The sequence below is a fragment of the Triticum dicoccoides genome, chromosome 7A (assembly GCF_002162155.2).
Source record: "Triticum dicoccoides isolate Atlit2015 ecotype Zavitan chromosome 7A, WEW_v2.0, whole genome shotgun sequence".
NCBI lineage: Eukaryota > Viridiplantae > Streptophyta > Magnoliopsida > Poales > Poaceae > Triticum > Triticum dicoccoides.
Genome location: NC_041392.1, coordinates 216,590,056 through 216,614,265, shown reverse-complemented (window position 1 = coordinate 216,614,265; position 24,210 = coordinate 216,590,056). Strand labels below are relative to the sequence as shown.

General features: G+C 42.2%; 2 protein-coding genes across 4 annotated transcripts; one reads left to right on the top strand and one right to left on the bottom strand.

The window, feature by feature from the left end:
* The first annotated feature begins 343 nt into the window (after nucleotides 1-343).
* Nucleotides 344-4,374, top strand: LOC119331919. Of its 2 annotated transcripts, none has more exons than XM_037605096.1 (7): nucleotides 344-524; nucleotides 993-1,116; nucleotides 1,994-2,113; nucleotides 2,219-2,297; nucleotides 3,001-3,087; nucleotides 3,778-3,840; nucleotides 3,985-4,374. In XM_037605096.1, exons 2-7 carry the CDS (start codon nucleotides 1,061-1,063, stop codon nucleotides 4,060-4,062), a joined length of 483 nt encoding a protein of 160 aa, XP_037460993.1. In that variant the 5' UTR covers nucleotides 344-524; nucleotides 993-1,060; the 3' UTR covers nucleotides 4,063-4,374. The 2 variants fall into 2 exon arrangements, with proteins under 2 accessions (XP_037460993.1, XP_037460992.1); XM_037605095.1 differs by having other exon boundaries at nucleotides 345-524; nucleotides 966-1,116.
* A 1,167-nt stretch (nucleotides 4,375-5,541) lies between these two features.
* Nucleotides 5,542-11,390, bottom strand: LOC119329986 (FKBP12-interacting protein of 37 kDa-like). 2 transcript variants are annotated; one of them, XM_037603092.1, is made up of 13 exons: nucleotides 11,149-11,390; nucleotides 10,969-11,030; nucleotides 10,487-10,554; nucleotides 10,341-10,377; nucleotides 9,626-9,713; nucleotides 9,481-9,545; nucleotides 9,320-9,397; nucleotides 9,129-9,176; nucleotides 7,123-7,176; nucleotides 6,469-6,630; nucleotides 6,229-6,298; nucleotides 5,956-6,047; nucleotides 5,542-5,884 (listed from the first exon to the last, which is right to left on the bottom strand). In XM_037603092.1, exons 1-13 carry the CDS (start codon nucleotides 11,243-11,245, stop codon nucleotides 5,738-5,740), a joined length of 1,068 nt encoding a protein of 355 aa, XP_037458989.1. In that variant the 5' UTR covers nucleotides 11,246-11,390; the 3' UTR covers nucleotides 5,542-5,737. The 2 variants fall into 2 exon arrangements, with proteins under 2 accessions (XP_037458989.1, XP_037458990.1); XM_037603093.1 differs by having other exon boundaries at nucleotides 5,738-5,911; nucleotides 5,992-6,047; nucleotides 11,149-11,245.
* Nucleotides 11,391-24,210: the final 12,820 nt, after the last annotated feature.

Genomic DNA, 24,210 nt, shown 5'->3' with positions numbered 1-24,210 from the left:
TGGGAGACACGACCGTGCCTCTCGGAAATGGCACAGCTTCCTGAAAGAGAAAAACCATGCTTCCGGTGTGGTTTTTTGTCCGTTTTTTTTTTAAAAAAAAGTCTGTCAAAACCTATCGACATGAGATCTAGTTTTTAAGAATACCGACGCGAGGAATTCAATGATAAAAATGATTCAAAATTTGGAGCACGGTTTAAGAAATAAAATGTTTTGAATAAACGAATCCACTTGTCGCAACTTGGTTGGAGCTACGCTAGAGCTGACCTGGGCCGTGGCCCGCACAGCTCTGGAGAAAAAAAGATTAGATACCTAGGCCCAGCATTCACTGAGGCCCCAACCCCATGGCCCGGGAGCTGACGCCTCACGCCACACAGAGACGCAGCACCCGGCGACTCAGCTGCCGCCGCCCCCCGCCACGCCGCAACAGCAGGCCGCCGCGGCTCCGCCCACCGGCCAAGGGGGCTGCAGCACACAGCAGCACGGCGAGTCGGCGTCGACCAACCCACGACCCCACGCGGCCACAGGTACACGCAGCTACCACCGGCATCCAAGCAACACCCAAATGAGCTCCTCCTTGAATCTGATCCTCTTGTCTCTCAAGCCTCAATCTCTCCAATTCCAGTGAATCACTACCAGCTGCACATATATTTTGTTTGAGGCATTCTCAGTTTCTCCCTAAATTTCAGTTAGGTCATCGTCTATTCATCTCATTACCAATATGCTAGCATGAACAATTCACTCAATTATTGTTTACAGTTTAGAAGTTGCAGTAGAGGTAGCTATGTGCAAGGACAGTCAAAATTGGAGTGCCTGACAGATTATCGTATAGTAAAGTTTGGTATAGCTTATTTTGTTTGTATCTGATCTCTTCATATTGTAACAAATAAGAGAAGTTATACTGATTAATGCCAGTGATCCAGAATTTGATATATATATTATTATTTTTGTGTGTGTGTGTTCTTTAGCTTGGCCCCCAAGCAATTTATTTGTAGCTCCGCCACTGCTCAGAAGCCTGTGTTCCGGCCACGCCTCGCCCACTCGCGCTGGGTGTGCCTCGGAGATGGCCGACGCGTCATTTTTCGATAGGATGGTTTCCCAGCTCCGGTCCACATCCAAGTGAGGAAAACCTCCACATACCTCAATCCTGCCTTTTAGTTTTGTTTCCATACATCTCGGTCTGTACATTTTTCAGCAGAACAGGTCGATTCCCCTTCAAATGATTTAGCCCTTTTTATTTTGGAAAATAGCACGCTTGCATAGACTGAGTACAGCGGAAGTGGCGCTATTTATCTCATTAATCCCGTTTTGGAACTGATACATAGTTTGTCTCTTTAGCCTTTTGCTAGCATGCCAAGTATTCCAGTACAACTGGTGATAGATGGTCTGCAGAAGAGTGCAAAACTAATAGTAAAATGTTAGTGCTCATGCATTTACATCTATTTAGATCATTGAAGAAAGTTGAACATGCCGTCTTAATCGTAGATGGTGGTTCGTGACTTCTTCAATTAGGCAAGATGGATTCTATAGTCACTTGTAGGCATTCTCTTAGTGTATAATTAATTTATTATTGACAAGACAGCTTTGGACTAATCCTGTTACTGAGATATAGAAAAGATATGACATATGTGGATAGAATATCTTCGGATATGTAGGGTATGTAATGCGATGTGTGCAAAAAACTCATTACCTCCTTTGTATATCTATCTAATTCTGTTTTTGTCTTCAGCATGAACGAATTTAACTAAATCTTCTCTTGAGACTTTATTCGCTAGTGCGTGCAAGCGGTTTTTGTTCATGAATACCATTGCTCTAAAGACGGTTATAAAACCTGTAGCTTGTTGCTTGCACTAACTCCGGAAGTCATTGTTTGCACACAGTCTGGCAGGCATTGTTCGCACTCTCACAGCTTTACAAATAGTAGAATTTAACTAATTTCCCGTTTATGGGTGTATCACTATTTTATTATGTTTGAATCATCTTGTTGGTATTGAAGGTACTACACTGGATATCCCAAGGATCTAGGTCCATCAAGAATCATACCGTTCACATCAGAGCGTCAGTTTGTGCAGCTATTACATGAAGGACGGCCTGTAGTTGTGGCCTTTACTATTAAGTATGTTAGGCTCATGTTTTTTGTTCAGAAACACAAGAATAGTTGAGTTGTACTATGTCAATAGCTTTGCACATGCTTACAACAGTAATGAAATTGCTTTTGTAGGTGCACTTATACACAACATCTTGACAAAGTACTGGAGGAAGCTGCTGCTACATTTTATCCTCATATAAAGTTTGTTCGGGTAAGCCAATACTCTTATTACGCCCGCAAAAAATATGCCATGAAGTATTTTCCGGTCACCTATAAGATGATGAGTTATTTTTTGAAAACTTTAATGCACTCTGCTTTTCTATCTGTTCAAATTACCATGTCTAGCTATTATGGAACATTGTAAAGGTTGGTTTGCTGTCTCAACTGCATGTTAAAATTCAAAATCTTGAAGTTAGTCCTATCTGATTTAATTTGTATACACCTAATACAATACTACCTTTGGCGAATCTAATTCATCATGCACTATAAAGTTCACCTATTTCAGTTTTCTGTTGAGCTTCAGGCACATGTGTGGAAGCTCTTTGTTTTGCGAATGTATCTTCGATGATCTTTCCTAGGCTTTTCTTTCACCTGCTAGAGAAGCAGCTCTATGGGAAGCTTAGATGTGTGAATAGTTGTACTTCTATTGTTTTGGCAATTTACAATTGTAGATATTATGATGTACAAAGATACGATCAATTAGTCACAAGATAGTTTAATTGCCTGCCTGTCAAATCAGACTGTCACTTTTGATTTCCTTTTCATTTGGATGCTTTATCTTGGGTGATGTCATGATACACTTGCTTAAAATTTGTGGCTTCTTGCTTCTCATCTATGCAAACTGTGACTGCTGCCATCCGGTTTGCCTTTAGTCTCAAACTGATAGGAATTATTGTTTTGTTCTACGTTGTCAGGTGGAATGCCCAAAGTATCCTGGGTTTTGCCTCACGAGGCAAAAGACTGAGTACCCATTTCTTGAAGTATTTTACAACCCAGAACAGGTCATGATTGTTTACTTCACCTTGCATCGGTTAACACATGTTGCCACTTCTTTACTTCAAACTATGTGCCACCTACATTTTTGTCAACGATCTTGATTCTTGATCTTATTTATTTATTTTCTTAATTTTTGTGGCTAAAGCTGCTGCCTTGTGACCATGAGGTCACGGGTTCAAGTCCTGGAAACAGCCTCTTGCAGAAATGTAGGGAAAGGCTGCGTACAATAGACCCAAAGTGGTCGAACCCTTCCCCGGACCAGAGAAGCACTAATCTTCTTTTGAGGGAGAATAAACTTAAGTTCTCAGGAAATGTGTGTTTTGTGGCTCCATCTAGAGATTCGTTGCATCCTTTGTCAGACCAGGAATTAGTGTTTTCATTTGCATCTCATTTCCGTATTGGAGAAGGTCCTGCTCTGCTAACTTGCTCATGTATGGTCAGTTTGTTCTTTGTTGACCGTGAATGGCGTCGGTACTGTTTGTAGTTATTATTTGCTTAGCTGTGTTTAATGTGTTCCCATTATTTCATGGCTAGGCATCGCATATTATTTGGTATAGAGCTCCACATCATTTCCCTAGAATGAATTTGGTTTCCATTTCTTTCTTCCTTATTTACTTGCTCGTCGTGTTATCTGCACCTACAGTACAGTTTATTGTCATTTTATCCTGGTAACATCATGATGTGTATTTTCTCAGGCTGCTAACCCAGGAAAGATCGTGGACCCGAGCATCACGAAATACTCCGCAAAAGTCCTACCTGTAAGCAATGCCCTGAAGCGTGCTTTCAAAATATTCATGCATGAGCCATTCATGCATTACTCACTTGTCAAGTCTAATGCTGTATAAAGGTCCGGTTCATGGTTTCCAGGTTGAGCTGATGTGATGCTATTTCCTTGTGTGCAGTTCAACTATGACCAGAGCGTGTATGGATTCCGGGAGTATTTTAAGAAGTATGGGTTCAAGTATTCCGAGACAAACTAGGTCTGTCATCATGAAGCCCTGCAGAGTTAGCCAGTCGGACTGGCATGATGAGGCCTAGTTATTAAATTTACTTTCAGCATGTACCAGCAGTGATGCTGTATATGTATCAGCACTCACTGCATATTGGCTCTGCTTTGGTGGTTGAAAATATGGCCAAGCTGTTAGCTAGGTTTCTGGTACGCTCAAGATTCTAGTAGAATTTCTGAATGTTGCATGTTGTTCTTTGTCGAATCTCTGAACTGCATTTTCAGACTCAGTATTAATAAAAGGACAACGCTAACGCCCACACGTGTGGTGAGCGAAACTCGCCCACACACCCTGTAGTACACAGACTGCGTCACGTCACTGTATGCATGCATGTGATAATTTTTTGGATTTCCTGTTTATGTTTTATCTCTTAAATAAAAAAATCCGATTGAAGATCCGTTTTCACCATTAAATCTCTCGCGATGAGATCTTTGAAACTAAATCTCATATCAACATATTTCGACAGAAAAAAATCGGCTGAAAGTTGCCATGTCTATTGCACATGAATTGCCATGGTGTTTACACTGAAGTTATCACGATATATTTTAACTATTTTCTTCTACATTTAAAAGTAATTTTTAACATTTATAAAATAGGAAATTAAAAAACTAGACTTGCCATGAACCATAAGCTAATATTGCCATGATACATGCACTTAAAATTGCCAGGGCTCATAAAAAAATATTTTTTATGATCAAAGTACTGCAGTTGCCATCATCAAAATACTAAAAATTTTATGCTCTACAAACTGAAATTGCCATATGGCAACTTTAGTTTAAGCACCATGGCAACTATAGTGTAAACATCATGGCAACTTCTGGGCAAAAAAATCGTCAAAACATATCAACATGAGGTCTAGTTTTGAAGATCTCATCGAGACGGATTTAATGATGAAAAAGGATTTTTAATTTGACTTTTTAATTAGGAGATAAAACATTTTTAAGCCGAAAACCAAAAAGATTCCGGCTGATGTCATCTATTCACATGTGACAAAATGAGTGGTAAAGAAGGCGTGTGGTCAATGTGCAATATGCCACACGTGTGGGCGTTAGTTTTTTCGTAATAAAATTATGTGGCTCACCATCTCAAGTGCATTATAGGACGGGCCTGTGTCCGTGCAGAAATTCTTCTACTCGCTCCTTCCAGAATTAGTTGATGCTCATCAAACGGATGTATCTAGATCAGAGTAGCAAACTATGTGTTTATTGCTGCGGAGTTTGCAAACTGTGCCAGAAGAAGGAACGTTGAATCAGAAAACCTGGTAAACTTTTCTTTTTTTCGAAACGAAAAAAAAAATCTGGTAAACTTAGGCTGCGCTTTCTCAGTGTGGAACTGTACCGATCTGTACCCAAGCGGAACGGCAAACAGTCCCTTCAAAAAAGGTTCACGAATGCTGCTCATACTTGCACTGTTGCACAACCGCCTCGCCCTCTCCCTTTGCTGCCATCAGAATAAAGCTTCTACGAACATGCAATCCAGATCAAGAATAAACGGGATGACTTACAACTTGTGATACACGAGCTTTCCATCAAGCATACAGATGAAATTCTCAGGTAACCAAGTAGCAATGTGGAAAAACTGTTGCAGCCATCAACGCGTTACATTACATCAGAGGCATAAACCGAGCAGCAGAAAACAGTTGGCACCCTTAGGACTCTGCTTTTATCGGCTGCGGATCAGAAGAAGCGTTCATATCATTTGCAGCTTCCTCTCTTTCTTCGACGACCGCGTCGTCTTCAGTTGCCTCTTTTTGGGAAAGCATCTCCTTTAACCTTGCCAGCTCCACATCTTTAGCCTCTAACTCCTCTTGCAATATGGAAACCTAAGGAGGAGTTGGCAGTAAAAGGGTTAGAGGATAAAATAAGCAAGCAATTTAGTAGCAACAGGAGTGACGAATCCTACCATTTCATTTGACCTCTCGACGTCATTTGTTAGGCCATCCATGTGTTTGTACAGCCCTGACAACGCAATGAAAAGGTTAAGTACCTCCATGTTAGCATACTATCCATTAACAAGGAGCAGAGCAATTTCTGTTCTAAATGACCTACAAATGTCCACCAGCTTTAACAATTTTTATAACAAACACACATATTGGTTATTTGTCACTCCTTTCACTTGGATATATAGCTCAACACGTACCATCGAACTGATTCCTGAGCTCATTGTTCTGGGTCTTCAGAACTGCAATTTTCATTCCAAGTTCATGGATCTGTACCAAAGATACTTCATAAGAACGCATTCTGCCAAATATAATAAGGCAACAAATTTCTCTTCTAGTATGTTGGTTGTTCAAAGAATGACCAATGATTCTTTTCCTCCAAAGGCAGAGAAAACCATAGAAAATGTATATAAACGGCTTATGTCTGTTGGCAGACTTACTTTTCCTTCAGAAGCCATTGCCCCAATCTCTTCATTTTCCTCTTGCAATGTTCTACACTTGGCCATTAGCATCTTCCCATGTTTGCTGGATGGGGTAAAATTGACAGCGGCAACATTTTCCTGCAGTTCTTTTATCTTTTTCTCTTTCTCTTCAGCCAGATTCTGGACAAAAATGGGCAATACCATTTGTTAGCCACTCGGTGTCAAGCTATGTAAGGTTCAGCCTTCCTAAGATAATAGAAAACACATCTTTTTATTTCCACACTTGAGGCATTATCAGCAATTCAGCATGGCTAGTAATATGCTTGAATCATCCATCTATCATGTTCCCATATAATACATTTGCGAGTTACAATTTATTCCGTAAATATTCCATTATTTTCATAATACATTCTTTGTGATAGTAAAACTGCTGGGCTTTGTGCCTTTCATACTTGTATAAGGGGACCATAGCCATTAGTTTAAGTCTTTGTCTCATTACATATTTGACTAATTATTACAAAAGATGGTGCAGAAAGGCATCAGAAAGACAGAAACCTGCTATAAAAGGTTCTCTTAGACTTTACAATGTCAGGCTTTCAGTTTTAAAACATGCTGGCACAAACAACTCTTATAATTCAACATGAATTGTATGATTGAAGGAGAATTGCTGACCTTTAAGCGTGTAAATTCCTCGTGAATTGCTGGATCAAGCAATAATCGTCTTGTCTGTTGAAGCAAACAGAAAAAAGGGATGTAAATAAGCTATTTAGTGTGATAACATAGGGTTTAGGAATTATTAACTCCAATTACTACAGCTTCTCAGGGAGCTTAAGGCCACATTATCAAAATGTAGTAGTACTGTCCCAATTTGTCCCGTGAAATTCATGTCTAGTTCCTGCAGCCCAAACAGCACCTAAGCCTGTTCCTATACCAAGAGCCCAGTCCATTAGCTTCTCTAAGAAGCTAGCGTTTGAAAGAAGTTAATCCTGCCATGCAGGGAGTCCAAACAAAAGGGTAGTATCATAGACAATTAGACATGACGTGAATGAGAAGATATTTAAACGGAACATAAGGTATTTCCACTCAATGTTAAAGAAAATATAGATGATAGCTAGATTAGATGATACGGTACCATCTTCAGTATTCGGAGAATCTCACATTCATAATTCCATTCCACAAAGTTCATCTTGTTGTTTAAGTGGAACAGTTAATCCTGTAATCATAGTTGCAGTGCAGCTCATGACTCATTTTATTGGAATTCAGAAACGATACATAACAGAAAATTTCGTACGGTGAACCTTGCAATGTTTTTTTTTTGGACTGTAGGCCTTAGGATGTCTGTTCACTACAGAATCTGGTGTTGACCACCTACAGATAATCCTTCAAATTAGCGAGGATGCAGTTTAATAATCATAGCACATAACCTTGTTTTAATACTCCCTCCGATCCAAATTACTTGTCGCTCAAATGGATGTATCTAGCACTGAAATACGTCTAAATACACCCATTTAAGTGACAGGTAATATGGATCGGAGGGAGTATAAGATGCAATATAGAGACCGTAGAGGCATAGACCACTGGATCTCTAAAAGGTGATATCTTGTATGTAAAATCACGAACAAACTGCCCTCTGCTAGACCATAGAGAAGAACATGACTAAGATACACCCTACCACGTCTCGTAGGAGACCCAAACCTCGCATACGGGTGGACCGAGTCGGGTGAGTAGGCTGGATTGCTAAGTTCTACCTCCGTTTGATCCTCTACCGGCTCTAGTGGTCATATAAAGGAACACAAGCGGGTTCCCACATCCCCGGATATGATTAATGCATGGAAGCTAAGGAATTGGGTCATTCTTCAGCCCAAGATGCAAGCATTTGGGTTTACTTCAATTAATATGAACCTATACAGTAGGTACCCCACTAAATATGGTAGCTTACTAAATATATTACTTGCTTGCAACCTCCTCTGCCTTGTACTCCCTCCGTTCCTAAATATAAGTCTTTGTAGAGATTCACTATAAATCACATACGGATGTATATAGATGCATTTTAGAGTGTAGATTCACTCATTTTGCTCCGTATGTAGTCCATAGTGAAATCTCTACAAAGACCTATATTTAGGAACGGAGGGAGTATATATTTGTTCAAGCTACTCTCATTCGTATACATGGGTCAGTACAATTGGTATAGATAAAGGTCAACTAGTGCAGATCATGGAGGCCACTATGTCAAAGGGAACAAAGGTGAGCACACAGAAGAAAGAGCATGGACGCCTTTTGACAAGAAGCAGAGTTTGTGAGTTTTCCAGATAATATGATGGTATAGTTTACATGTACTGCTGTCACTTTGCCTGATAAAGTAGTCTACATAGCTGGAGCAGTACTGGTACCAAGTCCAGATTTGATTGAAATGAATCCAATACTAATTATGGTTTACCAAATTGAAGTAATAATAACTATAACTCTACAGTAAGGTGTGCACAGAACAACAATGGTCAAGTCCAAAATAAGCCATTTTAGCAACTAAGTATTCTTTTACAGTTTACATTCTGCAGTAGATTTAATCTAAACAAATGAACAGAACCCCTGTACAAGCAACTTTTGATAAACACTAATAAGTTCAAATACATGATAAATTGGCAAGCGTAAAACAAATAGCATAAGTAACACTATTTTACCTGCATTGATGGTGGCCTCAATTGTGTTTTCAAGTCCCTAACTGCAGACTGCAAATTCATACAAAAAAATTAACAAACAATCAATACAAACTAGGACGCTAAAAATTGATCAATTGAAAATAACTAAGTATTGGTCAGATTTATCCATATTGAGATGTTTCTCCTCGTCGTAGGAGGCTCCCGGAGGGTACCTTCAATTCCGCAATCTCTTGTTCTCGTTTTGCAAATGTTACAATAAAAGCAGCTTCTCTTTTCTTCGCTTTCTCCAGCTGAGTATACAATTAAGGAACAATCAAACCGAAGCAAAGCATGACTATCGTATCAGTTTTACGAGTATGACACAACAACCAACCTGCTCCTTCAGTGACTCCTCTGACGACTTCAGGTTATTGAGATAAGTAACCACCGAAACAGGCTCTGCGTTTCAAATAAATAAATAAATATTCTTTACACAGTTATTACCAGAAATAGGATGGACTTCGATTTAACTTGCAAACCTGGATTGGTTCCTGCAGGTACAGCAGGAATGTTCTGAAATGCTGAATGCCACTTCTGGATTTCTGATTTAGCAGCTTCCAGTTCCACCTGTGAATTATAAATGCAGCGTTTCAGAAATTCCAGCATTATGGATCATATATGTTAAGCTATGTAGAGGTAACACTGGAACGAAATGCAAACATTGGTGTAAAAAACTGCATGCATGGTTACTGAAACTACATCTCCATATTTAGTGACAGACATTAATCATTCTATTATAGAGAAATTGTCTGCTCCGTGGGTGTACTTTTAGTTGTGACTTGCCTTTCTGTTTCTCAGATGTCTAAATTTTAAGTAAAGTTCAGGTATGTTAAGCTTTATTAGTTTCACATTTTCATATGATTAAGTAGTCGAATGTTCACAGTTGCACTATAGACTGAAAGAACCCTTCAAGGCTATTATGAAACAATGGAAGTCTGTGAGGCTTGGGTTTGGCCAATAATAATTCACTGAACAAAGAACATATACCGAAAACACAGTACATACTATCCCAGAATGATTGCTTGCCAATTACAGTTAAACTGCTCATACAACTAATGGAGTGCACAGTTATTTTATACCAGAATGAGGCATAACAGGGTACTTCAATTACACCAACACAACATAAATTGAGCTCAATAAAACTGTACTCAACTAGCAAATGATAACATTGAAGAACAGTGACTAACTACGCACCTGGTTTGATTCAAGATTCTCTTTGCAGGTCTGCAAACTTCAAAAGGGCAAGAGGAGTTAGTGTCATTGTTACAATTAACAATAGAACAACAGTTATTTGGTAAAAACAGCAATAGATCAAAAGTTAGATAAGAAATATAATATACCTTTCCCGGAGAGACAGAATCATTCCCGTGGCAGCACCTGGTGCACTTTCCTCCACCTTTGTCTTTCCCTGCACACAAACTTGCTGTCTTAAATGAGAGATTCTTGTTCCATGAAATTGTCAAAACTTAAAGGACTATTAGGTAGGCAAGAAAGCATATGTTTAATTTTCTTACTGCATCTTTCCATTACCATGTGAAACAGCCACAGTATCTACTCCCTCCGTTCCAAAATAGATGACTCAAAGTTAGTACAAAGTTGGGTCATCTATTTTGGAACGGAGGGAGTACTATCTAATGCATCTGACCATAAATTCGAGACAGAGAGAACTTCACCAAGACCAACGTGCTAAGCATTTTTCCATGCTGTATGTATCATTGCAATCCTAATGGCAATCGTAATTTAGAATGCTTCCAGTGGCAGAAGGAAAAAAAACGTACTGATACTTTGTACCAGGTTGAAAGAGGAAACCTAGAAGAATTACCTTCTTGGAAGCGAAGACATCGTCTTCGTCGTCATCCAGATCGCCGAACTGCCTCTTCTCGCCTGCATAGAAGCAGCAGCAGCAGCAAAAGCGCCGTATGAACCAGGTGAGCTTCCGAGAAGCCGAAGCTCGAGCATGAGTGAAAGCAGAGGCGGAGGAGGAGGGACTGAAGGAGGGCACCGGAACGGGCGGGTGCGGCGTTGCGAGAGGGCGAGGCGTTGAAGTCGCGGCCGAAGGTGTCGTCTTCGTCTAGGCGGGGGGAAGGTGGGTCTGCCATGGCCTTCGCTGGCGTCGTGCGGACAGCGGGATGCACTGCCGTTCCGGCCGCCGAGGAAGTGGTGCTGCGGCGGCGAGGGTTTGGGCGCTGGCGCCAGCGGGATGGGACCGGTCTGAGGAGGGGGCTCTGTTTGTGGGCCTCTGCGGGGAACGGGCAGCGACGAGACACGAGACTGCGCCACGGCCTTTTTTTGACGGGCTGTGCCACGGCCCTTTTCTCTAGCGCGTATCTTTTGTTTCCGCGGCCTCTTTAAACACAAGACGAGAGCAAACATTTGAATACTCTATTATTTTCACAAGTAAATCATTCTCCTGCACAAACAACAGACTGCGCGTGTTTTGAGGGAGCAACTAGTTAACGAGCGCTCCTTCGGGAGCCTCGCAACGATCAGCGTCACTTGGCGCGCTCTCAGCCATTCGCCATGTGTTGCGCTCTGGACGCTCCCTCCGAATTTTGTTTTTTTATTTTTCCGCATGCGTTTTCGGCTTTTTAAACGGTTTTTTTGGGGTTTTTTGATGTTTTGGCTTTTCCACGGTCTTTCTTAGCTTTTCGACCAAAAAAAATTAGAAAAAGAAATATTTTTTTGCGTGAAAAAATGTGTTTTCTTTTTTTTTCTTTCGTGAAAGTCACTGTTTTTTTTCCGCGAGAGGCACGCTTGTGCTTTAGCGAGAGTCATGGTTGTGCCTTTCGGAAACGAAAAAAAATTATTTTCTATTTTTTTTTCTTTCACGAGAGGTACGGTTGTGCTTTCGCGAGAATCACGGCCGTGCCTATCGAAAAGGGAAAAACAAAACGCGTTTTTTATTTTTTTTCCTTTCGCGAGAGTCACGATTTTGCTTCCGCGAGAGGCACGGCCGTGCCTCTCAGAAAAAAAAACATGTTTTCTATTTATTTTCTTTCACGAGAGTCACGGTTGTGCCTCTCGGAAACGAAAAAAATGTGTTTTCTGTTTTTTTTTCTTCCACGAGAGTCACGGTTTTGCTTCCACGAAAGGCACGGGTGTGATTTCGCGAGAGGCACAGGTGTGCCTCTTTTGGAAAGGGAAAAAATCATGCTCCCGGTTTAGTTTTTTCGTCCGGTTTTTTCATGAAAAAAAAAGTTCGTAAAAATCTATTAACATGGGATCTAGTTTTGAAGATCTCGACGTGGGAAATCCAATGATAAAAACGGTTCGAGATTTGGACGCAAGGTTTAAAAGATAAAGCGTTTTAAATAAACGAATCTACGGAAAAAGAGAAAACTCTCAGATTGCGACAAGTGGCGCGCTGCATCTGCGTCATTTGTCGCGACTAAAAAAAGTAGAGTGTTCTTTACAACAAATACTCATTAATTAGTGATTTCGATGTTTTGAATAGCATACTAGTAGAATTTACCAGCATCCAGGATGTACATATTTGAATTTCTTCTGTACAACACTGAACTGAAGACGATTTTTTTGTACACTAAGCTGAAGACGCGCTACTGATAAAATGGTGCAAAAGGTGGTCTGGCATATGCCTTCAATCTCAAGCAGCTCCATTGACCACCGCACGATCGCTGCCTTTTTTCCTCCATGGCTTCATATATTTCAGAGTAACAATTTGGGTTACTTTGAAATATTAGTCTGGGTAAGAAACATCGTCAAATGGCTCGTAAAAAAAGTGTCAAACGGAGTCGATTAACTGACATTTTTGCTTTCGCTTGCTAGCAATATATACCTTGGTCCTCCATTCAGATATTTGACCAACACCTTTGACCCTCATTGAGACCGGCTCAAGCAGCAATTCTTCGTCATTATCATCTTGGCGTCATGGGCTATCTCAAACAATCGAAATGACTGCATTAAAAAAACAAGGAAATAGAAATAAAACACATTAATAGGATAGGAATTAATAGAGGATAGGATAACACATGATTTGTGTTAACTTGGGTGTTTGATTCACATAGTAAATTAAAAAAACACAAAAAATTTTAATAAAGACAGTCAAATCAAAATCAAACCACATGAAAAATGTATAGCTAGATTTTATTGTGCCACTAAGGATCTTATGGTTTCTTTGGTTAAAGAAAAAGTGAAGGAATAACATGTGAATGGGATTATGTTTTAGGGTGACACTATTCATGTGTTTGGTTCAAAGGAATGGGGTAAAGGAAAAGGGGAGGATTTTTCCTTTAATCTCAGTTTCGAAGGAAAGTGCATAATTCTAATATCCACTTGAACCTAATTTTCAAATTCCTATGCATAAAGAACAATACTATGAACCCATATCTCTAGAATTTAAAGGAATTAACCCAGATCTCTAGATGCGACAAAAAATTTGAGAATCATTGCATCTAGACATATAGGCTCTGTTTGGTTCAGCTTTTATCGACAGATTCCGCTGTCGCGCAGCAGAATCTAAATCAAAGGGCGAATCCAGCAGAATACGATTCCAGAAATTCGCTGCAAAAATCTGAACCAAAAGCGGAAGCAGCCTAGGACGTGCTTTACAAAATCTGATTCCGTTGCGGACCAAAATCTAAAAAAGTTGTATCAGTTGGTTTGCCAAATGACCTACATCTTTTTCACATCAGATTTTTCACAGCTGTTTTTCCACAGCTGCTTTTAGAAATCCACAGCCAAACCAAACAGGACCATAGGTTCATGAAGTACAAAATAAGCATAAGTTATTGATCAGGTCTGAGGGTAAAGGGGGCGGAAAAGGTGATCAAAATAGCAAGCTAATTCTTCACAAGTATTTCAGCGAACACTTCATATGTCCATGTAAAGAAGTAGAAGCATATCATGAAATCCACGAGCACCAAGTTAACAATACACTTGCAACAACTACTTAATAAAAGTATCCCAATATAATGATCAGCATATAAAAAACTTCATGTACTCCCAAGTTATTCCTTCACTGGTGTCAACACATCAACACATCTGAGGAATACCATACTTGAGTAATACTCCATATGTTCATAACCAAGTATGTCATATCTTTGGTGTCATAACCAAGTATGTCATGTCTCTGGTGTTCATAACCAACATATGATCAACACATCCAAGGAAGTGTTGCACAATATAATAACCAAGTATGTCATGTCTCTGGTGTCAACACACATCAACACATCTGAAGAATACCACACTTGAGTAATACTCCATATGTTCATAAAAATAGGATGTTATAACTTTTCCCTAATTTGGATGTATATAGACACGTCTTAGTGCGTTTTTTCACTCATTTTAGCCTATATGTAGTCCATTTTAAAACATCCAAAACATCTTATATTTGTGAACGTAGGGAGTATGTACCAATAGCAAGCCAGAACTTGAGTAGCAATAAGTATGACAAAAGAAACTCCAAATCAAGGGGAGACCCAACAGATTGAAGTGGAAACCTTGTGGAAAAAAAACCATGTGCATCGTCTAGCAATTTTCTACTATAAAGATGAACCACCAAGCAGAAGCCAACAACAAAGCTCCAAGCACCCAATTTTAGTACTCAGATTTGAATGAATTTGTAAATCAAACAACCTCACTTTATGTCCTTACTCTAGAACTCTTGAAGACATAAAAAAGTTCAGCTATCTCCGTCAATTCATGAGTTTGGGTACTTGTATTATAACTTTACAGAAAATCCCTCAGTTTGCTAAATATATCTCAAACAAGTAAGTTTGTCAGAGCCTTTTTTAGTTGAAGTTCATGAGAACTTATTGTGCAACACTTCCTCCATCTCAAAATATAGTTTGTACCAGAGGATACCCGCGCGTTGCTAGGAATTTCCTGTTGAAAATTTGGATTGATAACATGAGGACCAAAATTTAAAATAATTATGACTCATTATATTTGATTATGTATAGTTATAAAATATTTATTGAATATAAGTAGAATAATTGAATGGAAAATATTTTTCTATGTATGATTGAATGTTGTGGTGGGTCTTTTTCCATGCAAGATTGCATGTTTAGGTGGACCTTATCTCATGTATAATTATGTGGTGAAGTGATATACGTGCATATTGAGATAAATAAGTTAGTGAAAATGACTTTCTTATGTATGATTTTGAAAAAAAAAGATTTTGGACGCACTAGTGTGGCGATTATTCAATGCGCCATGTTGTTACCATGCACATGATGTTAACAAGCAGTAGCGCACGATGCGCGTGATTTGTGTGGCAGATCGAAAGGTAGGGAGCCCGTAGCACGAGCCGAGCTGCCGCATGTTCGTGTATTAACTTTGGAATAGATCTTGTCAAGTAGTGAAAAATTTGATCAAGTTTATAGAAAAATTTATAAACATTTAAAATTTATCATTAGTAACCTTTAACAATCCGTGTTTCTGAACGACGAAGTAAGGGCATGTACAATGATTGATAAAACAGTCTTATTTTAAGTCTTGCATGTAATTTAAATATGACAAAAAATATATATCTATAATGGATTATATCTTAGCCTTATCTTCAATTAGCTATTCCTAAAACATGGTGAGACATATTGTGTTAAGAGATCATTTTTTAAATAAGAGAATACAAGTCTTTTCTTATGATTTCTCTCCTCCATCTCAGCATTTATCTTATGTGTCACTTCTAAGATAGCACCATTTTACTCTCTGTTTTTATTTAGTCCGCGTATTAGCTTTGATCAAATCAAGCTTTGTAAACTTTGATAAAATTTATAAATAAAAATATTAACATATACAATAACAAATCAATACCATTATATTCATTATTGAATGTACCTTCACATCATTTTAATTTTTTATGATAAATATTTGGAAAACGTTCCTTGCCGATCGACCAGCTGAAGATTCGGCCTCTCTGGTGCGCGCCGTGGGATGAAACTGAATCCATCGTCCCCTGTTTGCTTCACAGATATGGACATGTTGGCACACTCACCGCTTTTCACCCTGCACATACCTTATCTCTTGATGGGAGATTCTCAGCCACTCCTTTTATTTTCGCCAGAAATCCTACACCTACGAAACCTTACATAACACAGTTACGTAACTGTTGTGGAAACGTCATGGCAGATGTCCTAGTGTGAGGACTTAGTCGTGAGGCCAACGCATCTATGCGGTAGCTTGAAGGGGTTGATCGGAATCGAAAGACGCAACATGCAAGACGAAGATTTAGACAGCTTCGGGTCCCGAGAAACATCATCCGGTAACAACCCTATATGTTGTTTGTGGCTAGGTCTCATTATCATCATGACGGAGTCGCCGTAACTCCGGCTCTTCTAGTTGTGTCTAGACTTAATGATTATTCAACTTGTCCCTCTTGGGGTGCCCTGTCCCTCCTTATATATGTTGAAGGGGCGGGTTACATGTAGAGTCCAACTCGGACTTAAGACTTAACTATTATGTTTTCTCTCCATGGGCTTTCTTTAACGTTTCAGACTTCTTAACTGTTGACCTACAATTCGGCTTAACCATCTGGCTTAACTGTCCGGCTTAACTGTCTGGCTTAACTGTCTGCTTAACTATCTGGCTCATATGACTATGCCTGCCGGGTTACATGACTGTGTCTGCCAGGTTACGTGACTGTGGGTGCTGAGTTACATGACTATGTCTGCCGGGTTACATGAATGTGTCTGCCAGCTTACAATGCTTAACTATTCCCGCTGGCTTATAGTCTGCCGGGTCACCAATGAAACATCAAGTCCTAGCCGGGTCATATCTCCGGCCGGGTCATACCGCGGGGTATATCCCCGACATTAGCCCCTAGTTTAATTTGGATTCATCCATGTTAAATTGATCCCGTAAAACAAACACAAGAACAATTTTGACAGACTATGCTCTGGGTTAAAAGCTCTTGTAAGCCGGCACCTGATCATCCTTAATTCCTTGGTATTTCCTTCTTCCAGAGAATCCGGGTCAATAAGCCAACTTCATAATCAATTTGCTGACATTGGTTTCTCACAAAGAAAGAAAGTGAAGAATAATTTATTTGACTCAGCTCCCAATGCTTAAAAATATTGGTCTTTGAAATACTCATGTGACCTTCAACCGGCTTAAAGATGAAAAACTTGTCGGGTTATAAATAGATAATGCTGAGTTATAATTGTTGCAGACACCGGGTCAAAACTGAGAATTTTGAAGATTTCTCTCCCTCATATCCATATTACCTGTAGCCCCCAAGTCTTGAGCAGAGCAAAGTGATGACTTAAGACTTGCTTCAATATAAATATTACCACTTTGAAGAAATCCATGATGTTCATCTCAATCACTAGTCAAAACTGAGTATTCCACATATGTAGCCCCCAAGTGCCGGGTTGTCATGCTTGCAGTAACCTGGGACTTGAAATTGCTTTATGCTCATAAAAACTTCAACCAGTGTATCCCCCAAGGGCCGGGTCATTATGCAATAATGAGCAGGGACTTTGTAGATTGACCATGTAGACTTGAACAACAACGTGTAGCCCCCAAGGGTTGACTCATTATGATATGATGAGTCGGGTATTCAGTAAGGCCAGTAAAAATGACTTTGCATTAGCCCCCAAGTGTCATGGTGCATGCTTGCAACGACATGGGACTTGCATATTTGATGTAATCTCAACTTGAATAATATAGCCCCCAAGTGTCGGGTCGTAAGCCTGCAGCGACTCAGAACTATTCCTTCCATTGTAGAATAAATTATATCCATTGATAAAATTATATCCATTGCACTGAAGCGACTTTGAAAACCTCAATTGTAATATTGGTTACTAATAACCATAATAAAGAGCCATGTTGCTATTAAAGATTTGAATAATATAACCCGATTTGAAAAACCGGTTCCTGTGATATTGAATCGTACTGCCGGTTTAGGATACCTGTGCAGTAAGGGTGATAACCCAATCCTTAGAAGCCACTCACTTCCAAATGTATGATGTTCGTCATATGTTGGCGACTTATCGTCCAAAACCAAGCCGGGTTAAATTTAAACCACACTTATACTTAGATCTGAACAAAGAAAATCTCAAGACAAAAATCAAAGATTGTTTTCAAAAATCTTAAGCCAAATAGAAAGAAAAATCGAGGCTTCTGATTCGAATACGATCAATAAACCGTTCCAAAGGGGTTAAGCTAGGATTTGAATACGATCATGTAGCTCCCAGTGGCTTTGGCGTTGCACCGATCAACAGGGTACCGACAACTATGTTTTCTTTGGTTCGAATACGACCTATGTTTGAACAAGAAGCCCCCAAATGACCTTGAGAGGTTTTTAACGACCCTGATTCAAATACGATCCAAGTCGGACCCAAAAGAGGTTAAGCTATGATTCGGATACGATCAAGAAGCCCCCTAATGAGTTTGGCTTTGCGCCGATCAAGAGGGTTACGACAGCTATGTTCTCTTTGGTTCGAATATGACCTATGTTTAAACAGGAAGCCCCCTAGTGACCATAGGGTTTAACGGCTAGATTCGAATACGATCATGAGCCGGACCGTGAGGGTTAAGCTAGATTCGAATACAATCAGCCCCCAATGGTCTTTTGAAGCAGGGTACCTATGTTTGAGTTGTGCCTTGCGACATACTCTATTTGGTCCCTTTAATTTTTTCTAAGAACTCGAGCTTTGCGAGAGATAAATTCTTCTTGAACCGAAGATTCTTTAAACCGGATATTGAGAGCTTTAAAGCTTTGTGAGAGACAAATTTACCTTGAGCCAGATTTTGAACCGGATTTGAGAGCTTCAAAGCTTTGTGGTAGATAATTTTGCCTTGAACCGGATTGTAACCGAAAGCATCATTGTGAGCCGGAATATTTCTGACGGCCTTTTAAATTTTCATCAATATAGCAGTAGCCTCGGGGACCGAGTCATGTCATAGTAGCCCCCGAGTCTTAAGACTACTCGATGCGTTGGCTTGAGACTCTCCATGCTTGACCATGATATAACCAGTGGATTGCTGGAATATGTTGAATCTCGGTGGGTTATAATTGACCCTGTCCATTGACCCGTCCGATGTAAGCAAGGGCCATAGCTTGATGGCCTCTTTTGTATTTGTTCTCCATAAGAGATTACACAAACGAGAGTAATTGTTCTCGAAGAGAAAAATGTATCAATAAAACTTGACAGGATGGATTTCACCTGATATGTTTTGTCGAGAATTATCAGTCATAGGTGCAGCAATGGTGACAAAGATGGCGGCTTAAAGCGCGGCACCGGGTGGCGGCACCGGGCGGCTCAGAAGGGATCCTCCGGGTTATGTTGACCCTCCGTTTTAGCACTTTAACTTTTCAGCCCCCGCTTATCCTTTCTTTCAACCAGCAGGTGTGGATGCAGGAGGCCGACCAACCATAGGGCGGCTCAAAACAGATGACTTTGTAACAGCAGAAGACGCACCGACGGGTTACGAGGACGGTTTGGCAGAACGGTCCGGCGCAGGGGCCGGAGCAAGCGAGGTGAGGCAACTCGGGGCCGCGACGACGACTCACGAGTTGATGTTTGTGCGTCTGAAGTGAGCGACCGGGGCGGCAGCGCGACCAGGCGTGATTAAGCTGGCGCGAGGAGGCCCGCGGCAAGGCGGCTCTCATCATGGCGCAAGGCGGCAGCAGTTGAAAAGGCCCTCGGTGAAGTGGAGTCCGGTGGGTCACAGCGGAGACGCGCGGTAGCTCAATGGCAAAGCATGGCTGACTCGGTCGTTGGTTGGAGAGACACCGGCGATTGGCGCGGTAGCGCGGGAGGCGGCCGACCCAGCACGCTTGGACGACAGCAGGAAGCGCAGACGACAGGAGCGGGTGACTCAATACGCCGGAGGCGAGGGCTCACCTCAACTGAAGTGAGGCGAGGCCGTAGGGTCACGGCGAATCACACAGCGGTCCAGAGACGTGGCGGGTTGATGAAGTGGTCCATGGCAGCGACTGCAGGTGGCTGAGCTCACGGCAATCGCAGCACCTGTTTAGACCCAACGGCAGCTCGGTAGACCGGCTTGCGGCGATTTCGAGATAGTGGGGTTGCTGGCTTTGCGGCTGTTAAGGCGATGCGGGGCTCCAGCAGCGTGACGCGCGAGCTCAGAGGCGAACGGCGACTTTCCAGCGAGGTCAGGGGAGGCCCATGGCAGTTTTGAGACCGGGGCGAGAGTGGGCGAAGGCCGTGGCTGATGCACGGAGGCCGACCTCTGAGGCCACTTGCAGCCTGAGGTGCATCGGCTGAAGTGGGTGGCGACTCACCGTAGTGGAAGTGGCAGAGCCGAGGCAGCAAAACGGCCCGTGGCAGTGCCGATCTGGCATGGTGGGTCAAAGTCAGTCGGCTCTCGAAGGCGGCCAGGCGGCTCAAACGACGTAGCAGGGCCAGCGTGAGGGCGGTCCAATGGCAGCGGCTCCAAGCAACAGGCACCGAGGCGGAGGCAAAGGTTAATGGTGGTAGCGGCGACTTGCAGTGGTAACGAGGCGGCTCAGCAGAGGTTGTTGGAGTGAAAACTGGGGGCGGCTCAAAGGCGACCCAACAAAGATGGAGCGAGGCGACTTGACTGCGGCAGCTCCGCGTAGCTGTCGGTGAGAAGGCCCATTGCGAAGCAATTTATGGTCGCAGACGGCTCGGAGTGAGCCCGGAGCGAAGGTAACCCGACAATGGGCGGCTTAACAATTTGAAGATGAGTCGGGTCGAGTTGGAGGCGGATTGACCAGGCAACAGCTTGACCATGGTAGAAGCAGCAACCGGAGGCGATGGGCAGTGAGGCGGCTGGCGGCTCTCCCCCACTGCAGCTGAGACGGGCAACGAAGGCGGCTCATGGCGCAGCCGAATTGCGGCAGAAGAGGAGGCAAGGCTCGGCTGCGTGGTTCGGGCACAGTCAGATTGCGGCAGAAGCGGAGGCAAGGCTCGACTACGTGGCTCGGGCGCAATCGGCGGACCGGCCAGGGCAGGGTGCTAGAATGAGGCGCGGTGAACTGCAGAGGGTCCTGGTGACTCATGGCAGAGACAAGGCTGGCTCGACTGCGGGTGGGGCAAGGCGACCACAACATCGGTGGGAAGGTGCCCGCAAAGGGCTTGACCCGGCGGCGACTCGGGAAATCTGACGGAGGTTCTTCCTCCAAGGGTCACAGCAACAGCGAGTCACAGCAGATGCAACCCGCGGCGATGGAAACAGCCGGCCATGGGCGCTCGGAAGCACGAGGCAGTGCAAGGCATACGGGGACCAAGACGGCCAGGCAAGCGACGACAGCGGGCGGCTCAAGGTGCAGTGACGGCCAGGGCGGCTTGGAGGCGCAGCCCCGCGGTAGAGGCGGACTCCCGGTGGCGGCTCGAACTCGACCGAGGTGGAACACGGCCGGCTGTTCTGAAGCAAAGACCCAGGTGGAGACCAAGTTGGTGGCGGTCGTGGCCTTCCCGTCTTATATTTTTTTCTTTGAATTTTGCTCTGATGATCCGCCAGCAGTACTTGATCTCTTCCGACTCGGATGGATCCAGTAATCAAGGCCGAAACATATCTGATCAAGTAGTACTGGCCCTCTTCCCAAAAAGAATAGTCGATGATGGATTTCACGTGGCCGGGTACTAGTTTAAGTAGTACTACTAATCTAGTACTTTTTTTCTTTGGATGTACATACGTATGTTTCCCTTAGATGAATAGCAAGAGCGATTAGTTAAATCTCCTCGTGACTCGCCGCAACGCCAGGTCGTGTCTGGACTTGAGCATCTCAGAATTAATTTTGATTTCTGATGATTTTTCCTTCATCCGGATATTGCAACAGTGTGGACGACTCATGATCTGACAGTTCCAGTATTTGTATCGCGGACTGTCGTGAAATTGTCACGGCAGATGTCCTAGTGTAAGGACTTAGTCGCGAGGACAACGCATCTATGTGGTAGCTTGAAGGGGTTGAGCGGAATCGAGAGACGCAACACACAAGACGAGGATTTAGACAGCTTCGGGCCCCGGGAAACATCATCCGGTAATAACCCTACGTGTTGTTTGTGGCTACGTCTCATTATGATCATGAGAGAGTCGCCGTAAGCCGGCTCTCCCCTTTGTGTCTAGCCCTAGATATTGTTTCTTGTTGCTTGTCCCCCTTTGGGGAGCCCTGCCCCTCCTTATATAAGTTAGAGGGGCGGGTTACATGTGGAGTCCTAGTAGGACTATGATTAGTCTATCTTCTCTTACAAGTTGATTATAAGTCCGGGTCTTGCTTCCTCGTAAAGGAGATATTCCTCACGCCTTTCCTCTTAAGCCAGCCTACCATAACGTAGCCGGCCTTCTGGGCCTTGAGCCTCTTGGGCCCCCGGGTCTTGTCGCTCCTTTGATCCGCTTGCCAGGTCACCCATAAGTCGCTAGGCTCGGGCGGGTCACTTAGTGAGTCGTCCAGTCAGGGCGGGTCATTAGTGAGTCGCCAAGTCCGGCCGGGTTATACATCTGGCCGGGTCATACCACGGGGTATATCCCCGACATTAGCCCCCAAGTTTAATTTGGATTTATCCATGTTAAACTAATCTGCAACATAAACACAAGAACAAATTGACAGGTTACACTCCGGGTTAAATATTCTTGTAAGCCGGCACTTGATCATCCTTAATTCCTTGTCATCTCCTCCTTCTGGAAAATCCGGGTCAATGGACCAACTTCGTAGTCAATTTGATTGTAGAAGAAATACTGTAAATAAAGCATCCATTTGAGTCAGCCTTCAATGCTCTGACTTGACAAAAATATTGGTCTTCAAATATTCAACTTATATTCAACCGACTTGAGATATAAAACTTGCCGGTTTATGATTACCAAAATTGCCGGGTTATAAATAGATGATGCCGAGTCATAATTGTCGCTGATGCCGGTTTATGATTTTTGCAGACACCGGGGCAATCTGATTTACTCAAACTAAAGATTTGAAGATATTTCTCCCTTATATCCATAATACCTGTAGCCCCCAAGGGCCGGTTTAATCAGCATGAATAAGCCGGAACTTATCACCATGGCTTTAAATGAAATCCAGTTGTGTAGCCCCCATGAGTCGGCTATAGTCATAGTAGTGTAGCCGGGTCATCCTAGAATTGTCTTAAGCAAAGAGCAATATGCATTAGCCCCCAAGTGTCGGGTCATTATGTAATAATGAGCAGGGACTTTGTAAATATGATGATGTAAATTTGAGCAGTAACGTGTAGCCCCCAAGGGCCGACTTAGTAAGATAATACTGAGCTGGGACTTCGTATATAATTGATAATAACATCATATAATATAGTCTCCACCATGGGGCTTGAACCCACATCCGCAAGGTTAAGAGCTTTGTACTCCACCGACTGAATAGTGGACCGTTTAATATAATGGATTAATGCTTGTGTACCTTGAAATTTTGACAGGAGCAATTGGTAGCCCCCAAAGGCCAACTCATTTAGAATGTGATGAGTCGGGTCTTCAATAAATTGAGCAAAGATGACTTTGCATTAGCCCCCAAGTGCCATGGTGCATGCTGGCAGTGACATGGGACTTGCATATTTGATATAATCCCAATCTGAATAATGTAGCCCCCAAGTGCCGGGTCGTAAGCTACAGCGACTCGTGACTATTCCTTCCATTGTAAAATAAATCATGCCCATTGATAAAGATAATAGCTGTGGCGCTAAAGCGACTTTGAAAACCTCAATCATAATACTGGTTATTGATAATCATAATAGAAATCTAGCCATGTTGGCTATTCAAAATTTGAATAATATAATCCGGTATGAAAACCTCAATCATTCAATATCATTATTGAAAATCCAGCCATGTTGGCTATTTAAAGAATTCAAATACCTTATCTGTTGACAAGTAAATCCGGAGTTTAAATACCCGGCGGCTCTTGGCCGATGGCGATTCAATACGCCTTCATTGTAAACCGGAATTTTCATGACCCGGCGGTTTATAGCCTTTTGAGAAAAATCCAGAACGGATAATCATTTTGAAGCATCAACTTTGGTAATGAGCTTGAACTTAATCATTTACATGTCATATTTCTGCAAATTCTGCAGAGAGTTTAAACAACATATGCCCTGGCGACTTAGCGTCAAAACCAGGGCGGGTCATAATATCTCACATATAACTACTGTGATATTGAATT

What these genes read in the sequence shown, in the direction of transcription:
- LOC119329986 (XM_037603092.1), bottom strand. Translation starts at nt 11,245, where the DNA reads ATGGCAGACCCACCTTCCCCCCGCCTAGACGAAGACGACACCTTCGGC. An exon ending in ATTCTGTCTCTCCGGGAAAG is followed by an intron (nt 10,378 to 10,486) that starts GTATATTATATT and finishes GCCCTTTTGAAG; the next exon opens with TTTGCAGACCTGCAAAGAGA. An exon ending in AGAATCTTGAATCAAACCAG is followed by an intron (nt 9,714 to 10,340) that starts GTGCGTAGTTAG and finishes TATAATTCACAG; the next exon opens with GTGGAACTGGAAGCTGCTAA.
- LOC119331919 (XM_037605096.1), top strand. Translation starts at nt 1,061, where the DNA reads ATGGCCGACGCGTCATTTTTCGATAGGATGGTTTCCCAGCTCCGGTCC. An exon ending in CAGCTCCGGTCCACATCCAA is followed by an intron (nt 1,117 to 1,993) that starts GTGAGGAAAACC and finishes TTGGTATTGAAG; the next exon opens with GTACTACACTGGATATCCCA. An exon ending in CTCATATAAAGTTTGTTCGG is followed by an intron (nt 2,298 to 3,000) that starts GTAAGCCAATAC and finishes CTACGTTGTCAG; the next exon opens with GTGGAATGCCCAAAGTATCC.